The sequence below is a fragment of the Schistocerca gregaria genome, chromosome X (genome assembly GCF_023897955.1).
Source record: "Schistocerca gregaria isolate iqSchGreg1 chromosome X, iqSchGreg1.2, whole genome shotgun sequence".
Classification (NCBI taxonomy): domain Eukaryota; kingdom Metazoa; phylum Arthropoda; class Insecta; order Orthoptera; family Acrididae; genus Schistocerca; species Schistocerca gregaria.
In genome coordinates this window covers 117,061,911-117,079,952 of record NC_064931.1, presented here as the reverse complement: position 1 = coordinate 117,079,952, position 18,042 = coordinate 117,061,911, and the positions used below count along the sequence as shown (strand labels likewise).

At 39.7% G+C, this 18,042-nt stretch overlaps 1 protein-coding gene across 6 annotated transcripts in view; it reads left to right on the top strand.

Moving 5' to 3' along the window:
* LOC126297790 (zinc transporter foi) overlaps window positions 1-18,042 on the top strand; it is a 176,720-nt gene that overhangs the window by 68,035 nt on the left and 90,643 nt on the right. For all 6 annotated transcript variants that reach the window (XM_049988992.1, XM_049988994.1, XM_049988993.1 and 3 more), the window contains 4 exons: window positions 531-817; window positions 1,185-1,240; window positions 1,338-1,539; window positions 10,185-10,354. In XM_049988992.1, the coding sequence (XP_049844949.1) occupies window positions 556-817; window positions 1,185-1,240; window positions 1,338-1,539; window positions 10,185-10,354 (690 nt within the window). In that variant the 5' untranslated portion in view covers window positions 531-555. The remainder of the gene's footprint in view (window positions 1-530; window positions 818-1,184; window positions 1,241-1,337; window positions 1,540-10,184; window positions 10,355-18,042) is intronic.

Below are 18,042 nucleotides of genomic sequence, written 5' to 3'. Positions count from 1 at the left end.
TCATATCTGAGATACAGTGAATGTCCATTCACTTCAGTAGTGAAAAATGGCACCCCAATTTCCAGCCAGAGAGATGATCCAAAACAGTGTCAAAACACTTTTGTGAAATTACCAGCTAAGCCAACAGAAGTCCTATGTTCTGACTGCCCTGGTCAGGCAGATTTGCTGCAGTGTTTCATCTCTTAATCGGAAGCACCTCCTTGCTGTTTTCGGTAGAATTTTGACTTATGGACACTACCTCGAATTGTGGCAGGAAGAAATTCTAATACTCCTAAAACAAGGAAAGGGCAGTACACTCCCTAGCAATTACTGTAGCATTATTGAAAATTATCTTGCATTGGAAAGAGTCTTGAGCAGCTGATTAATTAGAACAATGTATTTTTGTATCAGAAACATTGTGTTTTGAGATTTGTTTATCAGTTTAAGTAAATTCTACTAAATGTAAGTTGGCCTAATTATGTTTGAGCATTTCAGTAAATTTAGTTATACTGTTACTGAAAATAATTATTATTTACTTAATTATGTTGTAGGTTGTCTCAACTTTTGATAGGAAAAATGGTCAAAGTGATAGCTACTGTTTGCCTTTTGTGTGCTGCATCTGTGTCACATGCTGTTCACGTGAGTTCTGTAAAAGGCACAGATGCACATAAAATGGATTTGGATGGTAATAACTTGTACCATATTAAAAAAATTTTTGCCGAGTATGGTGATGGAGAGAATATATCGTTGGAAGGCTTTCTTCGCATGTTGAATGTAGGAAAGCTTCAACAGCTTGCCAACAACAATGAAACCGGTTCCAACACAAAAAACAAGGCTGGTAAGCACATGAAATTATTTACTCTTTTGCTATTTGGAATCAAGTTTCTCTCTGTTCACTATCAGTGACTCTGGAAATATAAAATGAACACATTGCTTTGTTTGGTTTAAACATAAAAATTAAAAATAGTTTTAACTGTAAAAATTTCTCTTTATTGTGAGTTCAGTTCTTTGTTGTTGCTCCTATATAGAACGTAGCGCGCACACACACACACACACACACACACACACACACACACACACACACACACACACACATATATCCATCCGCACATACACAGACACAAGCAGATATATATATAAGATTTAACCTGTGTTAGATGTTCAATATAATTTATTAATTGACATTGTCTCTGCTTATTCTCTAGGAACTGCATTAGTTGCTGATCAGCCTACAAAAGTACAAAATGGTGTGAAAACAGAGGTAAAATTGAAATTAAAGACAAGTCACTTCATGTTTTAGCATACTATTTTATTTATTTGTGTGTTTACACAACAACCATTGTCTTCTTTTGTTACAGTGCATAAGAGAAGCAGACCTACTTTCTACCAGCAGTGCTACAAATTCTAGTGTTACTGTGAACACATTTAATGAATACTGCCCTGTCCTCCTATACAGTTTTGTAGCAAAATCACAGTATGAACAAGATAATGGTTGCATTTATGTACCAACGCTGACAGAACTTTCCACCAACAGTACAGGACGTGAAATTAGTTTGAAAGGTACATTAGTGTGCCTTAGTGTTCCATACCAGCTCCCATAAATTCAGTATTGTAATGACAGACTTAGGCTTCATTTATAATTTCACTTATCAAGTGATATGCATATGTCATTGTTTAAATATAATGTTATTAAATTATTTAGAATCCGATTTTATTTTTAATCATTGAAAAGGCTATAATTTGGCTAGGTTTCTCACTCTCATAGAGGACCTAAGTAGTAAATAAACAGAACTTGCGTAAAAACCTGTTAATGTGTTTTTGAAGGATGTTCAGTGTTTAATCCAATGAAGTCTTGGGTTTTCATTCAAGTAACAGTACCATGTAGCAGTAACATTTTAACGAGTTTCATACTAATTATCCTTGCCTAAAGATGATGAGTAAGAACATTGTTGGAATCTTGTTTCAAGAAAACATTGTTACTCAGCTGATGACTTGAGCAGGTTTCATCAGTGAAATTTTAGCAACTGCAGCAGCTTCATTGTTTTTGTATCTAGCCTGAATGATGTCTTCATTGAATAGGCTTCATTCAGTAGTACAGTCTAGAAACACTTTTCCATTAAAATTAGGCATTGCATGTTAATGTGTAAAGTTCCTGAAAAGTAAATGTGGTTTGTGAAAGGTTATGAAAGAGTTACTAAAATCGTGAGTGGGTCTATCACTCAGCAGCAGTGTGTACACCTGGCTGATTAAAACTGTGTTCCACACTAGCATGAGACTAGCACTTCTGAAGCAATAATATTGCAGAGAAATTTCTTAGGTGCAGTGACACTCTTACTTTGCACTGGATTGTGCACTGTTTTGAAACTTCCTGGCAGATTGGAACTATCTGCTGCACTGAGGTTCAAAACTATAACTATTCCTTCCACAGGCTATGTCTTGCTGTCCACAAGAGCATTTCCAGCAAAAAGCAAGGTTCTGAGTATGAGTCCTCATGTAGCAAAAAGTTGTAATTAGTTAGGAAGTTTCAACATACGATAACACTTGTCAGAATGACCGACTGAGAATTACAAATTGTGCGATTGTTTACAGTTCTCAGGTATATTGGATAATACTTCATATTTCAAGATTACCTAAAGGCTGGTATCTCGGAGAAGATAATTCTTTGTTGCTGCTCTTCAACAGTGACAGAGAGAGAAAAAAAAAAAAGAGAACTTAGCCACCTGCTGGCTGAAACTAGGAAAATTTTCTGAAAAATCACAGAAAGAAGCATTTGGATAGCCATTTCTCTAATCAGTAAAAATTTGTGGCACAAGAACCTTGAAAGGAAAACATATATTATTTATCAGTAGCAATGAGATCAGTCCTAAATAACAGGATTGTTTTGAGTGAGTAGGTACAAATCTGAAAATGAAAAAAGTTTTCCAGAACTGGACTGTGATACAACTGTGCACAGCTTTGTGATAAAGTGCAGGAGATGCAGTCCACTTAGGTGGCAGTGAGGATGTGATTCCATAGGAAATAACAGAATTCAGTCATTCACCACTGTTTTACAACTACAAGAAAAAGTTAACTTGAAGGCATTGCAAAAGAGCAGATAAAATTGTAGGCCAAGTTTACCTGCTTGGGTTTTGTAAATGCGTGCAAGGCAATTAACCATATTTGTGAGCAGAAGTTCAGTAAGTTGAGACCATCCTACTATTGAAAAGTTAACAAAGTGTCAGCCTTTCAGCAACTATTACATGTAGGAATGAATTGGTATAGATCTGCTAGTCAACCACCTTGACAGTCTAATTGTTGGCATTGTTGGTTAATTACTGGAAGAGTTCAAGTTAACTTTTTATTGGCCGTGTTAGAATTTTCTCAAGTAGAAAGATCCACACTAGTATCCACTCGGCTTCCTGCTTCCAAATCAGATCCACTTGTTCCGTAATTAAATTGTTCGGTAGATGAGCAATGAAGTGGAATTTCAGGCTGCTGTAGTGACACCAGATTGAAAGGTTTGCACCAAGCTGGAAATCGGACAATATTTAATGCATCAAAAGGAAAATCCAATTTAGAAAGTTGTTAAATTGGAGGTGGCAAAATGACTGGCCATTACTTAACTTCAGCAGGTAAAATACCTAATTTTGCTGATAGAAAGTTTTCAGAATTTGTCTGTTCTTTCCTTAGGTAAGAAAGAAGGATTGATTGGGGAAGGTTGAAAAGGAAAGGAAAGGAAAGGAAAGGAAAGGAAAGGAAAGGAAAGGAAAGGAAAGGAAAGGAGAGGAGAGGGGAGGTTACTCCCACGATAGATTGGGGAAACCCAGGATTTAGGATTGATTGATTTGATTTAATTACAGAGACTATAGTGCTCTTTAGCCCCTGTCGTCTGCACTGATACTAAGTTTATTGTGCACGTTCTCTCCTTGTCATTCTAGTAAAGCCGGTCAATACTCTTGAAGACACAGTCTCTTTTTAGACACAATCTATAATAATGTACGGAAAGTTCTGGTTGAGAATTATGAATTGTTTAGGAATAACGGAGACGACTCATGAAAAGGCGGAAGTGCTTTGTCATTGATAGGTTCACAAACAAAAGGCACAGAGCTCGGCTAGCTTTCATTTCTGTTTCAAGCTTAAGCTTATAGGAACACACACACACACACACACACACACACACACACACACACACACACACACACACACACACACACCTACCTGTCTCCCTACATTGTGCTCAGTCGACTGACAGCTCTTATCTGGTGCACAGGGAGTGTACTGTTGTGAGGTGGGGGTGTGGGGTGAGATTTGGTGATGGGGTGAGGGATGGAGAAAGGTGAGGACAGGGGGGGGGGGGGGGGGCATCAAGCGACTCGTGAGTGAGGGGGGAGCTATCTGTTGGCTAGCTAGGGATGCAGGTAGAGGAGGCAGGTGGCAGGTGGCTGGGCACCCAATTTCATAGACTAGGGCTTGAGATAACATCACACAATTAGCTGATTTGGGGATACAAACTAGGTGGTGGTACTAGGGCAGGGGATGGTGTACACACACACACACACACACACACACACACACACACACACACACACTATTGGCTGGATGGAAGGGGAGAGAGAGGGGTCAGCGAGTTACTTTAGCTTTAGGACAGGAAGGTTGTGAGTGCAAAGGATGTGCTGTAAGGATGGCTCCCATCTGTGTTGTTCAGAAAAGCTGGTGGTGGTGGTGGGGGGGGAGGATCCAGATGACATGCATTGTGAAGCAACCATTGGGATCTTACATGTTGTGCTTTGGCAGTGGCCATTCATTCTAATTGACAGTTGGTTGGTTGTTATACCAATGTAAAATGCTGTGCAGTGGTTGCAGCAGAGCTAGTATATAACATGGCTGCTTTTGGCCTGGCTTCTGATGTAGTAGGATAAGCCTATAATGGGTCTGGAGTAGGTGTTGCTGGGTAAGTGGATTGGGAAGATCTTGCATCTGAGTCTTCCTCAGGAGTATGATTCCTGTGGCAGTGGGTTTGGGGGTGGGAGCACCATAGGGATGGTGATGGATATTGTGAGGTTGGATGGGTGGCAGAACACCACTTTGGGTGGGGTTGGAAATATCTTGGGTAGAAGTCCCTCATTTCAGGGCATGATGGTAGGTAATCAAAGTCCTGGGGGTGGTACTGGATGACAAGGGGGGGGGGGGGGGGGGGGAGAACTTATTTGTGGTTGGTTCTTGGGATGGATGTGAGGATTGGTGTGTGTGAGAATATGGCATGGGAGATCTGGTTGTGAATTAGGTCTGGAGGTTATTGCGTGCCTGCAGAGGCCTTTGTGAGGCCTTCAGCATACTGGGCGAGGGGTTTGTCACAACTGCAGGTGCATCTACCACAGGTCGCCAGGCTGTATGGGACGGACATTTTGGTCTGGAAGGGGTGGCCGCTGTCAAAGTGTTGGTACAGTTGGTTTGATGTGGACCTAAGTCTGGGTGGAGCCAGCTGAGAAGAGAAGATCGACATATAGGAAGGTGGCATGCTGGGTGGAGGAGCTATTGAGGTTGTGGAGGAATGAGCATAAGGTGTTCTGCTCTAGGGTCCAGATTATTCAGAATTAATGACCCACATATTTTGTGCCTTTTGGCCTCTTGTGCTTTTCACTGGAAGGTTAAATGTGATGCAATTCCATTTCCCATACCACATAGTTTGTATGTAACAGCTTCTTCCTTATACCCATTATGTGTCAGTGTTTCTGTGGCCAGACATTAGTCCTACCATGTGTTTATATTACCTACTGTTCAAGCCTATGACAGCAGAACTTCTTAAAACATGGTTTCATTACGATTGGCTTTCCATATTTTTATTTTAGGATCTTAGCCCAAAATTCTGTGTGCTGCCTCCTGATCCATCTACCTAGTTTTGATTTTACCATCACCTTAAGGATGGTTGAAACATGCTACAGTGCAACAAGTGGAGTCCTCATTTCTGTAATGGTCAGCCTATCAGCTTTTTCGTTACCACTAATTCTTAATTGACAAAGGACCCACAGCAGGTTTATGCTGTTGCTTTCCTCTAGCCTCGAGGGATTCATGGTATTCAGCAATGATCTTTGATCTCATTGAAGGGGTTGATAGGAATTTCAGAGCCACATGGCTGTCTGAATGAATGAAGAAACTACAATCCTTTCAGCACTATGTAGATTCTCCACCACACACATTCTGATTACAAATATGTCCACCTGGACTGTAGCTGGTTTCCCTAGAGAAACTGCACCCTATATACTCCAATCCCAGCATCTTCATCTATTTTCAACCTGCCTACAAAAAAGACTGTTTCCTGAATGGTATTGTAGCTCACTGTTCCGTACTTCCAACAGTTACATTGAAAGCTGTATTGAAGCAGCTGGAAGTTATTGTATAGTAAGTTTGCATTTCCCCAGCCATGCTGCTGCCTCCCTTGTACTCAAAGATGTCCCCCATCGCAGCAGCAGTGGATCCACTGCTAATCCTGTCTCTTGTAGCTAGGCAGACCAATCTCTGCATCTCACCAAGCTCCTTAGTAACCACTTTCTGCTGTACTTTATTCCACTATACTGTAGCACCATAAATTATCATATGTGTTATTACAGACAAGTACATTCTCCTGGGACTTAGATCACAATTTTTACCAGAGGCCCTTGGAAGTCCATGTTAGCCTCACACCCATTGTTACCTCTAGGTGCTTCATTGCACCCTCTGTTGGTAGAATTTTGTGGAAGACCTTAAGTTTCCAGCACATGTCCAGTGTATGCTCCGCATCCTCAGTAGTATTCTCTCTCGTGAATGGTACTACAATAGTTTTCCTGGGACGAACTTTTAGATCCTGTTTCATAAACCAATTTTTCACAGTGTTCAGAGTGCATTATATCATTGTTCTAATGATACTTGCAAATTTGCCATGTATTACTATGACTAAATAATTTACTTATCCTTGGCAAAAGTAACTTGAAGCATTAACGCATTGATGAATTTGTTCACCACTAGGTTCCACACTAGTGGGAACAAAACCTCACTTTCCAGACATCCTCATGTGGCATTGATCACCATTTTCACATCCATCGTAATGGTTTCTACTTTTTATCTTTCGCACTATGTTCTGAATCTACCCACATATAGTTTTCTTCATGCTATGCTCTTCTACAGCTCAAACCTTGGAATCTAAGGTCCTATAGCCAAAAATGCCGTCAATATCCAGGAAGATGCAAAGAGAAATTTCCTGAAATTATAGAGCTTTTTCCACCCTCCTGACAACTTGGTGAAGTGCTTTTTTGCATGGCTTTCCTAGTTAATTACAGGTTGATTTTTGTGTAGAGGAGCCTCAGTTAACTTCTTTTCACTAATGTGCACATAACCAGTTTCTATAATCTTTTTATAAGAAAGGAGGAGAGACTGATTGGTTTCAAGTCTTTAACTTTGATATGATCACTTCTCCCAGGCCTTGGATGGAAAACAACCTTCACCATCCTCCAAGCACAGGAATGACTCCAGCTGCTAGACTGACTCTAAGCTGTGTGCAGAGGACTCTGACTGATCCCTCTCTTGCTTCTTGAAATATGGCCAGAAATATTTGGAAAGGGCCTCCCAATATTTTGCCAATTATCCTTTCCTTCCTGCGATGTTTAACAGTTTTCTTACATGCTTCCTTTGCAATTCAAGATTAGTGATCCACCAAGGTACATTCCTGTTTGTTTGTGCACTTCTTGGTGATTGGACAATTTTTTAAATATGAGGTCATAATGGCAAATGTCACTTCAACTGCCATTTCTTCATGACCTATTGGGTTTCTTATAGAAGTTTCAACTTCAGATGCATGTGAATTTAGGCCTTTCCTGTATGAGTCACAGTCTGTTCTCCTATTATTCTTAAAGGGTCAATGCTGGTGTAAGGCTAATTACTCAGGGAAGTCATCCAGTACACTGAGGCTCTGTTCACGACATATCTTTCCCAGGTGCCATGCACTTCTTGGCACGGATTGCCTCATGAATTGCATTGGGTACCTAAGGAGCTGGGAAAGACTATGGAAATGTGGTGTTGTGGGACACACTTCATCAGGTTCATTCGCCGAGACCTGTCCAGCTGTGCTACTGTCAGCTTCATACAAACCTCTCTGACTGCACAGTCAGTGCCGCAGTAATGTGATGTACCCTGGAAAAGTGGATTTTGGAGGTCTACAAAATACCCAGTTATTACTGCCATTTCATTGTACTCAAAAACCTTTCCCATGTTCAAATTTCCGTAAATGTGGGAATAGATGTATGACTGAGGGTTTCAACTCATGTGGTTTGTGTGACCGTTCCTACAATTCATACCTCTAATCACCCATTTTTCCAAAGAGCCTTTGTGGACACTTGTACTGCCCTAAAGGTGGCAGTTCTTCTTCTTTGGCAATCTACATAGCTTCTCAAATACTTTTCTCACCCAGTTGGTCTAAAAAACTAAAACGAACATAGTATTCGCCATTTCAATAAAAAAAATGCTTTCACTTTCAGAAAATATTGGACATAACTTCATTAATGCTGACTGAACTGGTGCAGAACAATCAGCAAATATTCATTGCATTGAATACTGCTTTGTTTCTGGTTGGAAATGGTGGACTCACATTTCATTCACAGTAAGTTCGCAGTAACAGAGAACCCTTCTGAAAACTTTCTGTTGCATATTCATTTGGGCAGTATTCAAAAAGTGTGACAAGAGCTTTGGATAAATGTTTTTCGTAGCTAATTATTCTTATGAAATGTATCATATCGTTTCTTCTGATGTGCCTATGGTAGCATTTGCTTTGCACACGTTTAATGGTCCTTCATCCATTTCCCCATTGTGAGTTTTATCAGCTTTTTCATTTGTAGTTTCTATTTTTGGAAATTTCAGCTGGATAATCTTGAAAAGAAATACAGAAAATTTGCTTTCAGCCACAGTTCCGTAAGCATAAAAACTAAAGCTCTAGACTTTGTGTAACAGTTCCCCAATTGTGGATGATTTCTATTCATGATAAACTGCACAAAATAAAAAATATGTTAAGTCGGCACAACACTCTCTCTCTCTCTCTCTCTCTCTCTCTCTCTCTCTCTCTCTCTCTCTCTCTCTCTCTCTCTCTCTCTCTCTCTTTGAAAAGCCGTATAACTAAAGCTGTTACACATATCAAATTGACACTTGATTCAAGTTACTACACATGAAGCACTATAACAACAACAAAATTTCATTCATATCAACACAATCTTGTGCCAAACCATGAAATTTCATCCTTGCCCTCATATTTGTGAAATAAAATTGTAACACGCTTTTGACTGTGCTTGGGGCATTTGGGGACACTGGCGTGGTATTGGTACATTTTGAACTTTTTGTATTGTATTGAAGACTGATGTGGAAGAGTTTTTGGAACTTTGTGTAATCTGCAGTGTCAAAAGGTGTAGTCTGGGGCCAGTAAGAAGCGAACGAGGCATCCCTTAATCTGTATGTTGTAATATAACTGCGCATTACCAGTTCAGTCCACAACAGACAATGTTGAACTCTCAGTGCAGATGGCAGATAATAACAGAGCTGAAACATCCTCAGTATGACAAGCTCATTTCCTTGGACCAGTGTTCTGCCTTGTTAGGATTAACTTGCATATCAATACTGCACACTTGGGTTTCAGTGAGGAATGTGGCCACTTACTTTTATGTTTCTGCTTTGTCTGGTGGCTCTTTGACGAATAACCTAGGTATCTCAGTGCTCTTCCCATTCTCACACGAGAGTGCGCTGTTTGCGCTATATGTGTACTTCATCCCGCTGCAGTCTTACTTGCTTGTTACTGCTACACTGTTCAATGCATTGTCACAGGTTTTGTTCATTATGGCTATTCTGTTTGCCAATTGTAATTTTTTCCTAAAATTGTGTATAAAATTCAACCACATTGACAGGATTTTGGCCTTGTTTACATATGCACATTTGTAACTCCATGGATTTGCTATAGAATTTTTAACTCTGAAAGTTTATTGAATGATAGTAGTAGATGAAATATAAGAATTAAATTTTTAAGAAGGAAAACTGTTTCATTTTCACATTTTTTAACTTCCACAGTTCTGTAGTTTATTCTGTGATATGGAACATTGTGTAGTAAGTATAATTTACTTGAGTAAGTACATATTACTTGAAAGAGACCTCTCTTATATAACACAAGTAAATGTAGTAAGTATAAAGGTGTGTGATCATAAATATTTTGTTTTCAGTATGGCTCTGTGCTGTTGCAAGTGTTATTGTCGTAAGTCTGTGTGGCCTGCTTGGTGTTGCTGTAATTCCCTTCATGGAACGCGCATTTTACCAGCAGATGCTTCAGTTTCTTGTTGCACTGGCCATTGGAACACTGTGTGGTGATGCCCTCTTGCATCTCTTGCCTCATGTAAGTCATCTGTAGATATTTAAATGGTTACATATGAGTAGTTGAACAGCAGAAAGAAGTTACAGTAATGACATTTACTGAAAGAAATAGAAAATAATAGTTTGATCAAAGTAGGTTTCGATTTTCTGTATGGCTCCAGAACTGTAAAACTTTGAAGGGGTGATAATCAAAAAGACATTGTTATCCTTAGACTTAAAAGCTTTTCCTTCAGCAGTGCATCAATTTTACCACTTACTTCCCCAAGTCACTGAACGATTTGCTTCAACACAAGTGTGCCCCTGGTTTTAGCATATTTATTCAGAAATGTTGTTTGTTCAAGTAGTGAACTAGATATTTCTTTTTAATGTGTTGGTTTCAGATCTGAACAGGAATGTTATCATCATATTTGGGAGTCATAACATAAAATTGTATCACAGTTTTTGAAAATCGAGAAAAAATAGTCATTATGTATGTCTGTAGAGACTAATTATTACCACAGATGTCAAACAAAGGCATCCAGAACAGTGTCTCCTTTTCTATACTACTCGTAATAGGCAGAATACAGGTTTGATCTCTCACACTGGCGATGATGCAGAGACCAGTGGAACAAACGGAGAGTGAACAGCTAACCAGAAGGAAAGTACAAATCATAATGGAAGTCATCCTAAGCACACACAAACAGTCCAGGAAGTGATCTAAATTTAAAAAAAAATGTAAACACAGGCAAGGCCAATCACTCTATTATCAGTGATTCGTTGAACACTTCAGAAAGTAGCGAGAACTGTTGGACAAGTGGGATCGCAGTATTTACAGACACAGTCGCGTTAGTAGATGGGCCAAGTGATTTGCCTACAGTGGTGCACTCCGTAGGAGTGAGCTACGACCATGGTATGAAGCCTGAGTTAGAGTCCTGCATCTGCATGGTATAACTGCATGAGCTGTGCTCGCTACCCATCACTCGCTTGGTGCATGTTGTGGAAACAAGTGCCTGTCAATTTCTTCACTCTGTATCACATGGTGCGCACTGAGTGCTGGGCAACAGGTGAGTGGCCCTGCCACGCAACTAACGAAACATAGACTCTGTCACAATGTAGCAACACTAATGGGCCCAGCAAATGTTGGAATGACTGTAAAATTGGAAATCCTTTTTAGTTGTCAGTTTTCTATATTTTCTATGCGAAAATGTATGCTGTACACCTGAGATTCACCATCTGTTCCACAATGACCGAGTGTGGTCATGTAAAACAATCGAATATTGAATGTTACTGAATGTCATTTAGATGTGGAACTGTAAAATCGAATAGTTGATGAAATAATGCTCACATTCAGTCTGCTGCTAAAATCGCACTAACATAGACTTTTTTTGGCCAGACCAAATGAAAAAAAAATATGTTGAAGAGTGTGACAACAGATTATAATCGTCAACTTTGTTTGTAATTAACAAAAAGACTTCAGTCCAGCTGTATTGTAGCTTCTCACAAGTAAATCGAGCAAATGAACTGATAGGACTTTTTAAAATTTGTGATATTAGACTGTAGTGAATGGAAAGAGGAAGGAAGCACTAGGTGTAGTGGTAAGCAGAGGTTGGCATTATCCAAATTTCTATCCAAATAATTATTTGAATAAGTAGATAAGTCAAACAGATTTACTCACAACTGAATAATTTGTACTTTAATAATGAATAACGTAGAATGCCACTTTATTCTCCTTGTTTACCTCTTATACCGAATTCTTTGCCTAGTGTTTCTTCTATTGGCTGAGTGCAGTTTGAGTGCTTAGTGTTTCTTCCATTGGCTGAGTGCAGTTTCAGTTTGATAAATAAGTTATTAATGGACTGTACATAAATGAGCCTCGATGGCTCAGTTACAAACTACAAAGCTAAAATTTTGTGTTTGGTCTCACATTGGCCTATACTTTTTTCTGTTGCTTATTGCTTTTTTCATTTCCAACAATGAGAAAATTGCCAAGTCAAGCTGCACTGTGTTTTATGGTACACGTTGAACTTTAGGTCCCCCTTTAACTTGCTGTATAAGTCAGTTCAGATGTGGGAGGAAGTTAAGTGTGCACCACCCTGCCTAGTAAAGCACTGCAGTGTTGAAACTAGCTTTTGAGATGAGCACAGCTTTACTTGTTATACAGTGTAACAAATGCAACACAAAAGTTCTTCACAGGTGAATGGTCTCACCAGTTATGCTACCAATGTGGCCCAATTCAAGTTACTGTGCACTTGCCAATACTTCTCCCATCCTCCTGCTAACATGCAGATGTAATCTATATAAGTAGCCAAAGTTGAGAATGCAGTCAACAAAAACCCTCAATCTGCAACACCTTGCTCCATTGTACCAAGATTACTAACACTATTGGATATGTGGGTCTTAATTACGCAATTCACTCATGCTTGTAGTGCTACAAAATGAATGGACAAAGTAAGAACTCAATTGCTAACAACTTAACATCAACAGACTTTCAATCTAAAGAACTTGTAAAATGTTTGCGGAATCCTGCTGGATGTCCAGTGTCATCTGAAGGTGTTTTAGGGTTAAGTCTGTGTAAACTTTCCATTAGAATCTGGAATAATTTTTCAATCCAACATGTGCCTGTAAAGTTACACAAAGTGTAGAGATTCAAAACTTTCAGAAGTGATGGTGGGTTTGATTACATAAGAGTTCATAATGTTGCAGCACACTGGGAGCTTTTTTAATTGAGAAAGTGTCGAGAGATGTTAGGAAGATGTTTTTCACCATTCTACATCACTTGCAGTTATGGCAACAATGTCTTACCCACAATTTAAAAATAAATAATTCACCAGTGGTTCTGTCCATTACCAAGGGTGGCCTACAACAAACTACAGCCATATAATAGCCACAGAAATGTTGAAGAAATCACGCTGCGAGTTTCGAATGAAGTTATTATATAAAAAGAAAATTTTATTTTGATTGTGATTTGGAAAGTGAAGCTAACATGGAATCGCAATGGATTATTTGCCAAAAACTGCACCAGAATTGATGATTTCTCAGTTGTTGTTTAATTAATGACAAAAATTGGAGCAATAAATGTCATTGGATTTCAGATTTATCTTTTATTAATAACTTTTTTTTAAATTCACAGTTGGCAAATAAATGTTTTTATTCATTCAAGTGAATAACGTTTTGAGTAATATTTGTTATTTGGGAATAATAATTTTTGTCTGTATTCATTATTCATCATCTGTCATTCAAATAAATTTTTCCCAACTCTATTGGCAAGCAAAGCACATTGTGCATGCGTGCACTGCAAAATCACAGTCTGTGCAAGTGAATGCAAATGTGTGACGTGTGTGGCCATGAACAAGGGCTTAATTGGCTGTTCCCTCTATGTGGCTGTGGAAAATCACTCGCTCTGCAGTCGTTTGCTGAGGCAACATAAATGATCTTCAACAACTTCCGCCAAAGAATGCGAAGTGTATTCACGCTTGCTCACTCTTGCACTGTAGCCGCATGAATGCCTCATGTTTCAGGCATGCACTTACGGTGCTCCTACCTGATTATCTCTGATCTTTCCTCCATATGAATACTAAGGCTTGGTGGGGAATCTGAATCACTGTTTGACACTAAACATTTTCCACTCCCTCCCTACTTTAACTGGCACATAGGGCCAGAACCTATCAAGGAATAGGAGAGAGAGGTACTGGAATCACTGCCAAGGTTCCCAAAGGATGCCCTTGACATTATTGGGTGGTTTGTATGTGGGCACTGCCTGTGGTATTGCCAGTTGATCGACGCTTTCTAGCATCGCTGGGCCTTTCCTGCAGGGGAGTGGATGCTAGCCTTGGTTCAAATGGGGATAACTGTTCTTACTCTGTGGGCACCCCAGACCAAGAATGCTCATGGAGGGTGTTTCTAGTGTTGTGGGAGACTGAAGTGGCATAGAAGTTGGAAGTGATTACAGCCCCATTGGCTCTCATCGGTGGTCAGAGCTAATCACTATTGGTGCCAAAAATGAGGACGGTAGTTGCAGTGGTGGCAAGCAGCCTGTTGTGGACGATTGTCACAGCTTTGATTGCACAAGTCATTCCATCAGCTGCTGAGGGGGACATTTACAAGGATGGGCCAGTACATTTGCAAGGAAGCTTTTGAATGCTTCCCCAGAGTCGGCTGTCATCATTATCTTGTACATCAGCATTTTGAAGGTTGTAACACTCAACTCAGCTTCTGGATAGAATGCTGGATGGATAGGGCCAGTGGTCAGGTGCTCAATAGTGTTGCATTTGCAGAAATCCTGAAACACAGATGCTTGAGTTGGAACAAAGTTGTAAGGTGCCCCCTCCATTGCATATATGATGGAGATGGCACGGATGGTAACCATAGAGGTGGTATTAGCCAGTCGTGCCACATATGGAAAGTTAGCGAGGGCATCTACAACTGGCAACCACATTGGTTCTCACAATCGTCCAGGGAAATCATTAGGTTCTCTTTGCCGGTGTTGGTCAGGGCATAGCTGAGGGTTGAAACACTATGCCAGAGCTGATTGATAGTGAAGAAGAACCTGGCAGTTCCAGCCATTATGTTCTCTGATTGTGTGAACGTTGGCTCAGTACACATGATGCCGTGCTATTGCCTTCGTTCTGTACATTCCCCAGTGTGCAATATGGAGAAACTTCAATGTGCAGGGACAGAATTTCCACCTGACATTGAGATTTGTCCAAGGTTAATAATAAGACACCATCAGTCAGTTGCATTAAGCTGGTTGAGTAATGAAAAATGTGTGCGCCATGCCGGATCAGTGCTCCTTGGCAGACACTGCAACTAACCCTACTGCACAGCAGACAACACCCTGCAAAGCAGCAGATCGTGTCACGTTTCTGTTGCTACTTTGCATTTTGTAATTGGGAATTTGTCAAGGATGTGTTTATTGCTAACTGGTGTCTATGGCAAAACACAGCACTTCACGCCTGTGAAACTTTGTATCTGGATCACACAGAAAGTGGGAAAGTGCTTCTGTGTTTAAATGCAGTGTATTGGGCCTGCTACAAAGCTTGTAGTTATAACTGTTAGGAAACAATGCCCATCATTGCAGCCTCTATGCCGTATCATTGAAAAGTTTCAAGCAGGGAACCAAATAACAAAATGAGGGGCTTGTGCTCTGTGAATAGGTAAACTTCAGTAACATAAAGAGATACATGGAACTTCTTGACATCATACATGATAGCCAATGCACCTTTCTCGATTTGTGAATAATTTTGCAGTGCCACATTTGAAGTTTTAGATAAAAAAAAATCAGTGGGACAGCACTAAGCAATGCCACAGTCTGAGGCATCATTGGCTGTTGTTAAGTATTTGCCTGGATTGAATGATTCTAAACAAGAGACCAATAAGGCATTTTTTAAGTTGCAAGAAAGCTCTCTGGCATGCCTCTGACCAAATGAATTTAACTCCTTTTTTATGCAGTTGATTGAGTGGGTAGGAAATCTAACCTGTGTTGGGAATAAGTTTCATCTAATAGTTATCAATCCTGCATCCAGCCTTTCTGATACAGGTTTTCCGTGATTTCCCTAAATCGCTCCAGGCAAATGCCGGGATGGTTCCTTTGAAAGGACACGGCCGACTTCCTTCTCCGTCCTTCCCTAATCCGATGAGACTGATGACCTCGCTGTCTGGTCTCCTCCTCCACAACAACCCAACCCTCCTCTAATAGTTATATTTATCCAGGAATGACAGCAGTTCTTTGAGATTCTTATGAGATGGTAAGCTACTGATTGTGTGTGTGTGTGTGTGTGTTTGTGTGTGTGTGTGTGTGTGTGTGATTTTGCAGGTGATGCTCCCATATGACCAATGTAATTAACAAGACATATAAATAATTAACAGTATTGGGGTACCTTGGATGAGTTGTTAAAGATATCCGAAATATTGCGGGAGTGCGCGTGACCCCAAGAGTGTTGTGTTATAATGATACATGCCAAATTGCACATTAATCACTAAAACCTGTTATGGATGATCATTTACAGGTAACTAAAAATGAGTGATAGCGAGACATATTTTAGGAAAATTATAGCCACAGCCAATTTTGTCAACATTTCCTTTGGCCCAAGAATTTGATACAGATCTGCATTAGCTTGAGTGTGAATGGTAAACTTAAAATTGCCAGAAATTCTAATTGATCCATGTGGCCCCTTAACTGTTACTATCAGTGTTGCCCAATGGCTATGCAATACTGGGGATATTACTCCCATACTTTGTAGTCTGACTAGTTCCACTTTAACTTGATCCTATGGCTAAAGGCACTCGACATGCTCTACAAAACTTGGGCACTGCTGACTGCTTTGATGATACACGGGCTTGGAAACCTGGTCAAAACCTATTGTAGGTTCAAATAACTTGCTTACATTGCACACGTAATGTATCATGTTCTTTGAATGGCATCACAATTGAAACTAGATTCACTGTGTCTTGAATTTGGAAACCAAAGCATGCAAAAGTGTCTAAAGTCAAAAATGATGTCATCCAGGAGACTACCGACAGGTTTACTTGCTGGGTGACTTTTTAAAACATAGGTTGGACTTCAACACAATTCTGCAACAGGCTTGACTGTCAATTTTGCGCTGAGGATACTGCTGCAGTGGGGAGTTGATGTGCCAGTATCAGCATAGTGCACCAACCTCGATTAAAAATTACCTATGGTAAAGTTGACATTTAACCCTGTTCAACGCAAAATTCTGGTGCACCGACCTCGATCAAACTTAAACAAGAGCGTTCACCGCAATTAAATTTGATCATGGCTCACGTCCGGTTTTCACTAGATAACGTGGATTTTATGAGCTTATAATAATAATAATAATAATAATAATAATAATAATAATAATAATAATATTCCAGCATCTTTTGATGTACTAAGAGAGATTTTGAGCACCATATACCATATGTGTAAGATGTACCCAAACGTTTATTAATTTATGAATGAAACTGACCAGGAGTAGAATTAAATTGTGCTTCCACACGTGACAACATTGTCTGATTTTCTTTGACAAGAAGAATTTCTATGTTTGCTGTACGTGAAGTCCAAAACCCAAATATACCTCTCCCGAAGCAGTCCAATGCAACTCTCAAAAATTCTAAAGAAAATCAACTCCTAAGTTTTCTGACCATGTTTAGTATGGTAGAATAATTTTTTCTGACAAGCAGTGTGGCTCTGTGGTAGTGGGCTTGCTGGCTGTGTGGTAGACCATGGTTCGAGTACAGGTGGAAATTTTTAAACAAAGGTGCATGTTCTGTGATCATTTACGCGAAGCAAAGAATAAAAAAAGAGAGAAAAAAATTATTTTAATTGTACAGTATTGATTAACAATCTTTTATAAGATCAGTCATTAAGAATTATTGTTTGGAATGAAAACTGGATTTTTGTAAGCAGTATATAGCTAGAAGTGAGGAGGCATGCCTTTTGCATAACAATGACTGTTAAATTTGTTAATTAGCATATATTTGATGTATTTTGATGATTTTTTTTTTGATAACTTTAAATATGACAGGTATTTGAACTGATGGGGTGGTTGTTGTTGTTGTTGTTGTTGTTGCTGCTGCTGTTTTCTTCAGTCCTGAGACTGGTTTGATGCAGCTCTCCATGCTACTCTATACAGTAAAGCTGCATGCCCTCGGGGAAAATTAAGGCTGAAGTTTTCCCTTGCTTTCAGCCGTTTGCAGTACCAGAACAGCAAGGCTGTTTTGGTTAGTGTTACA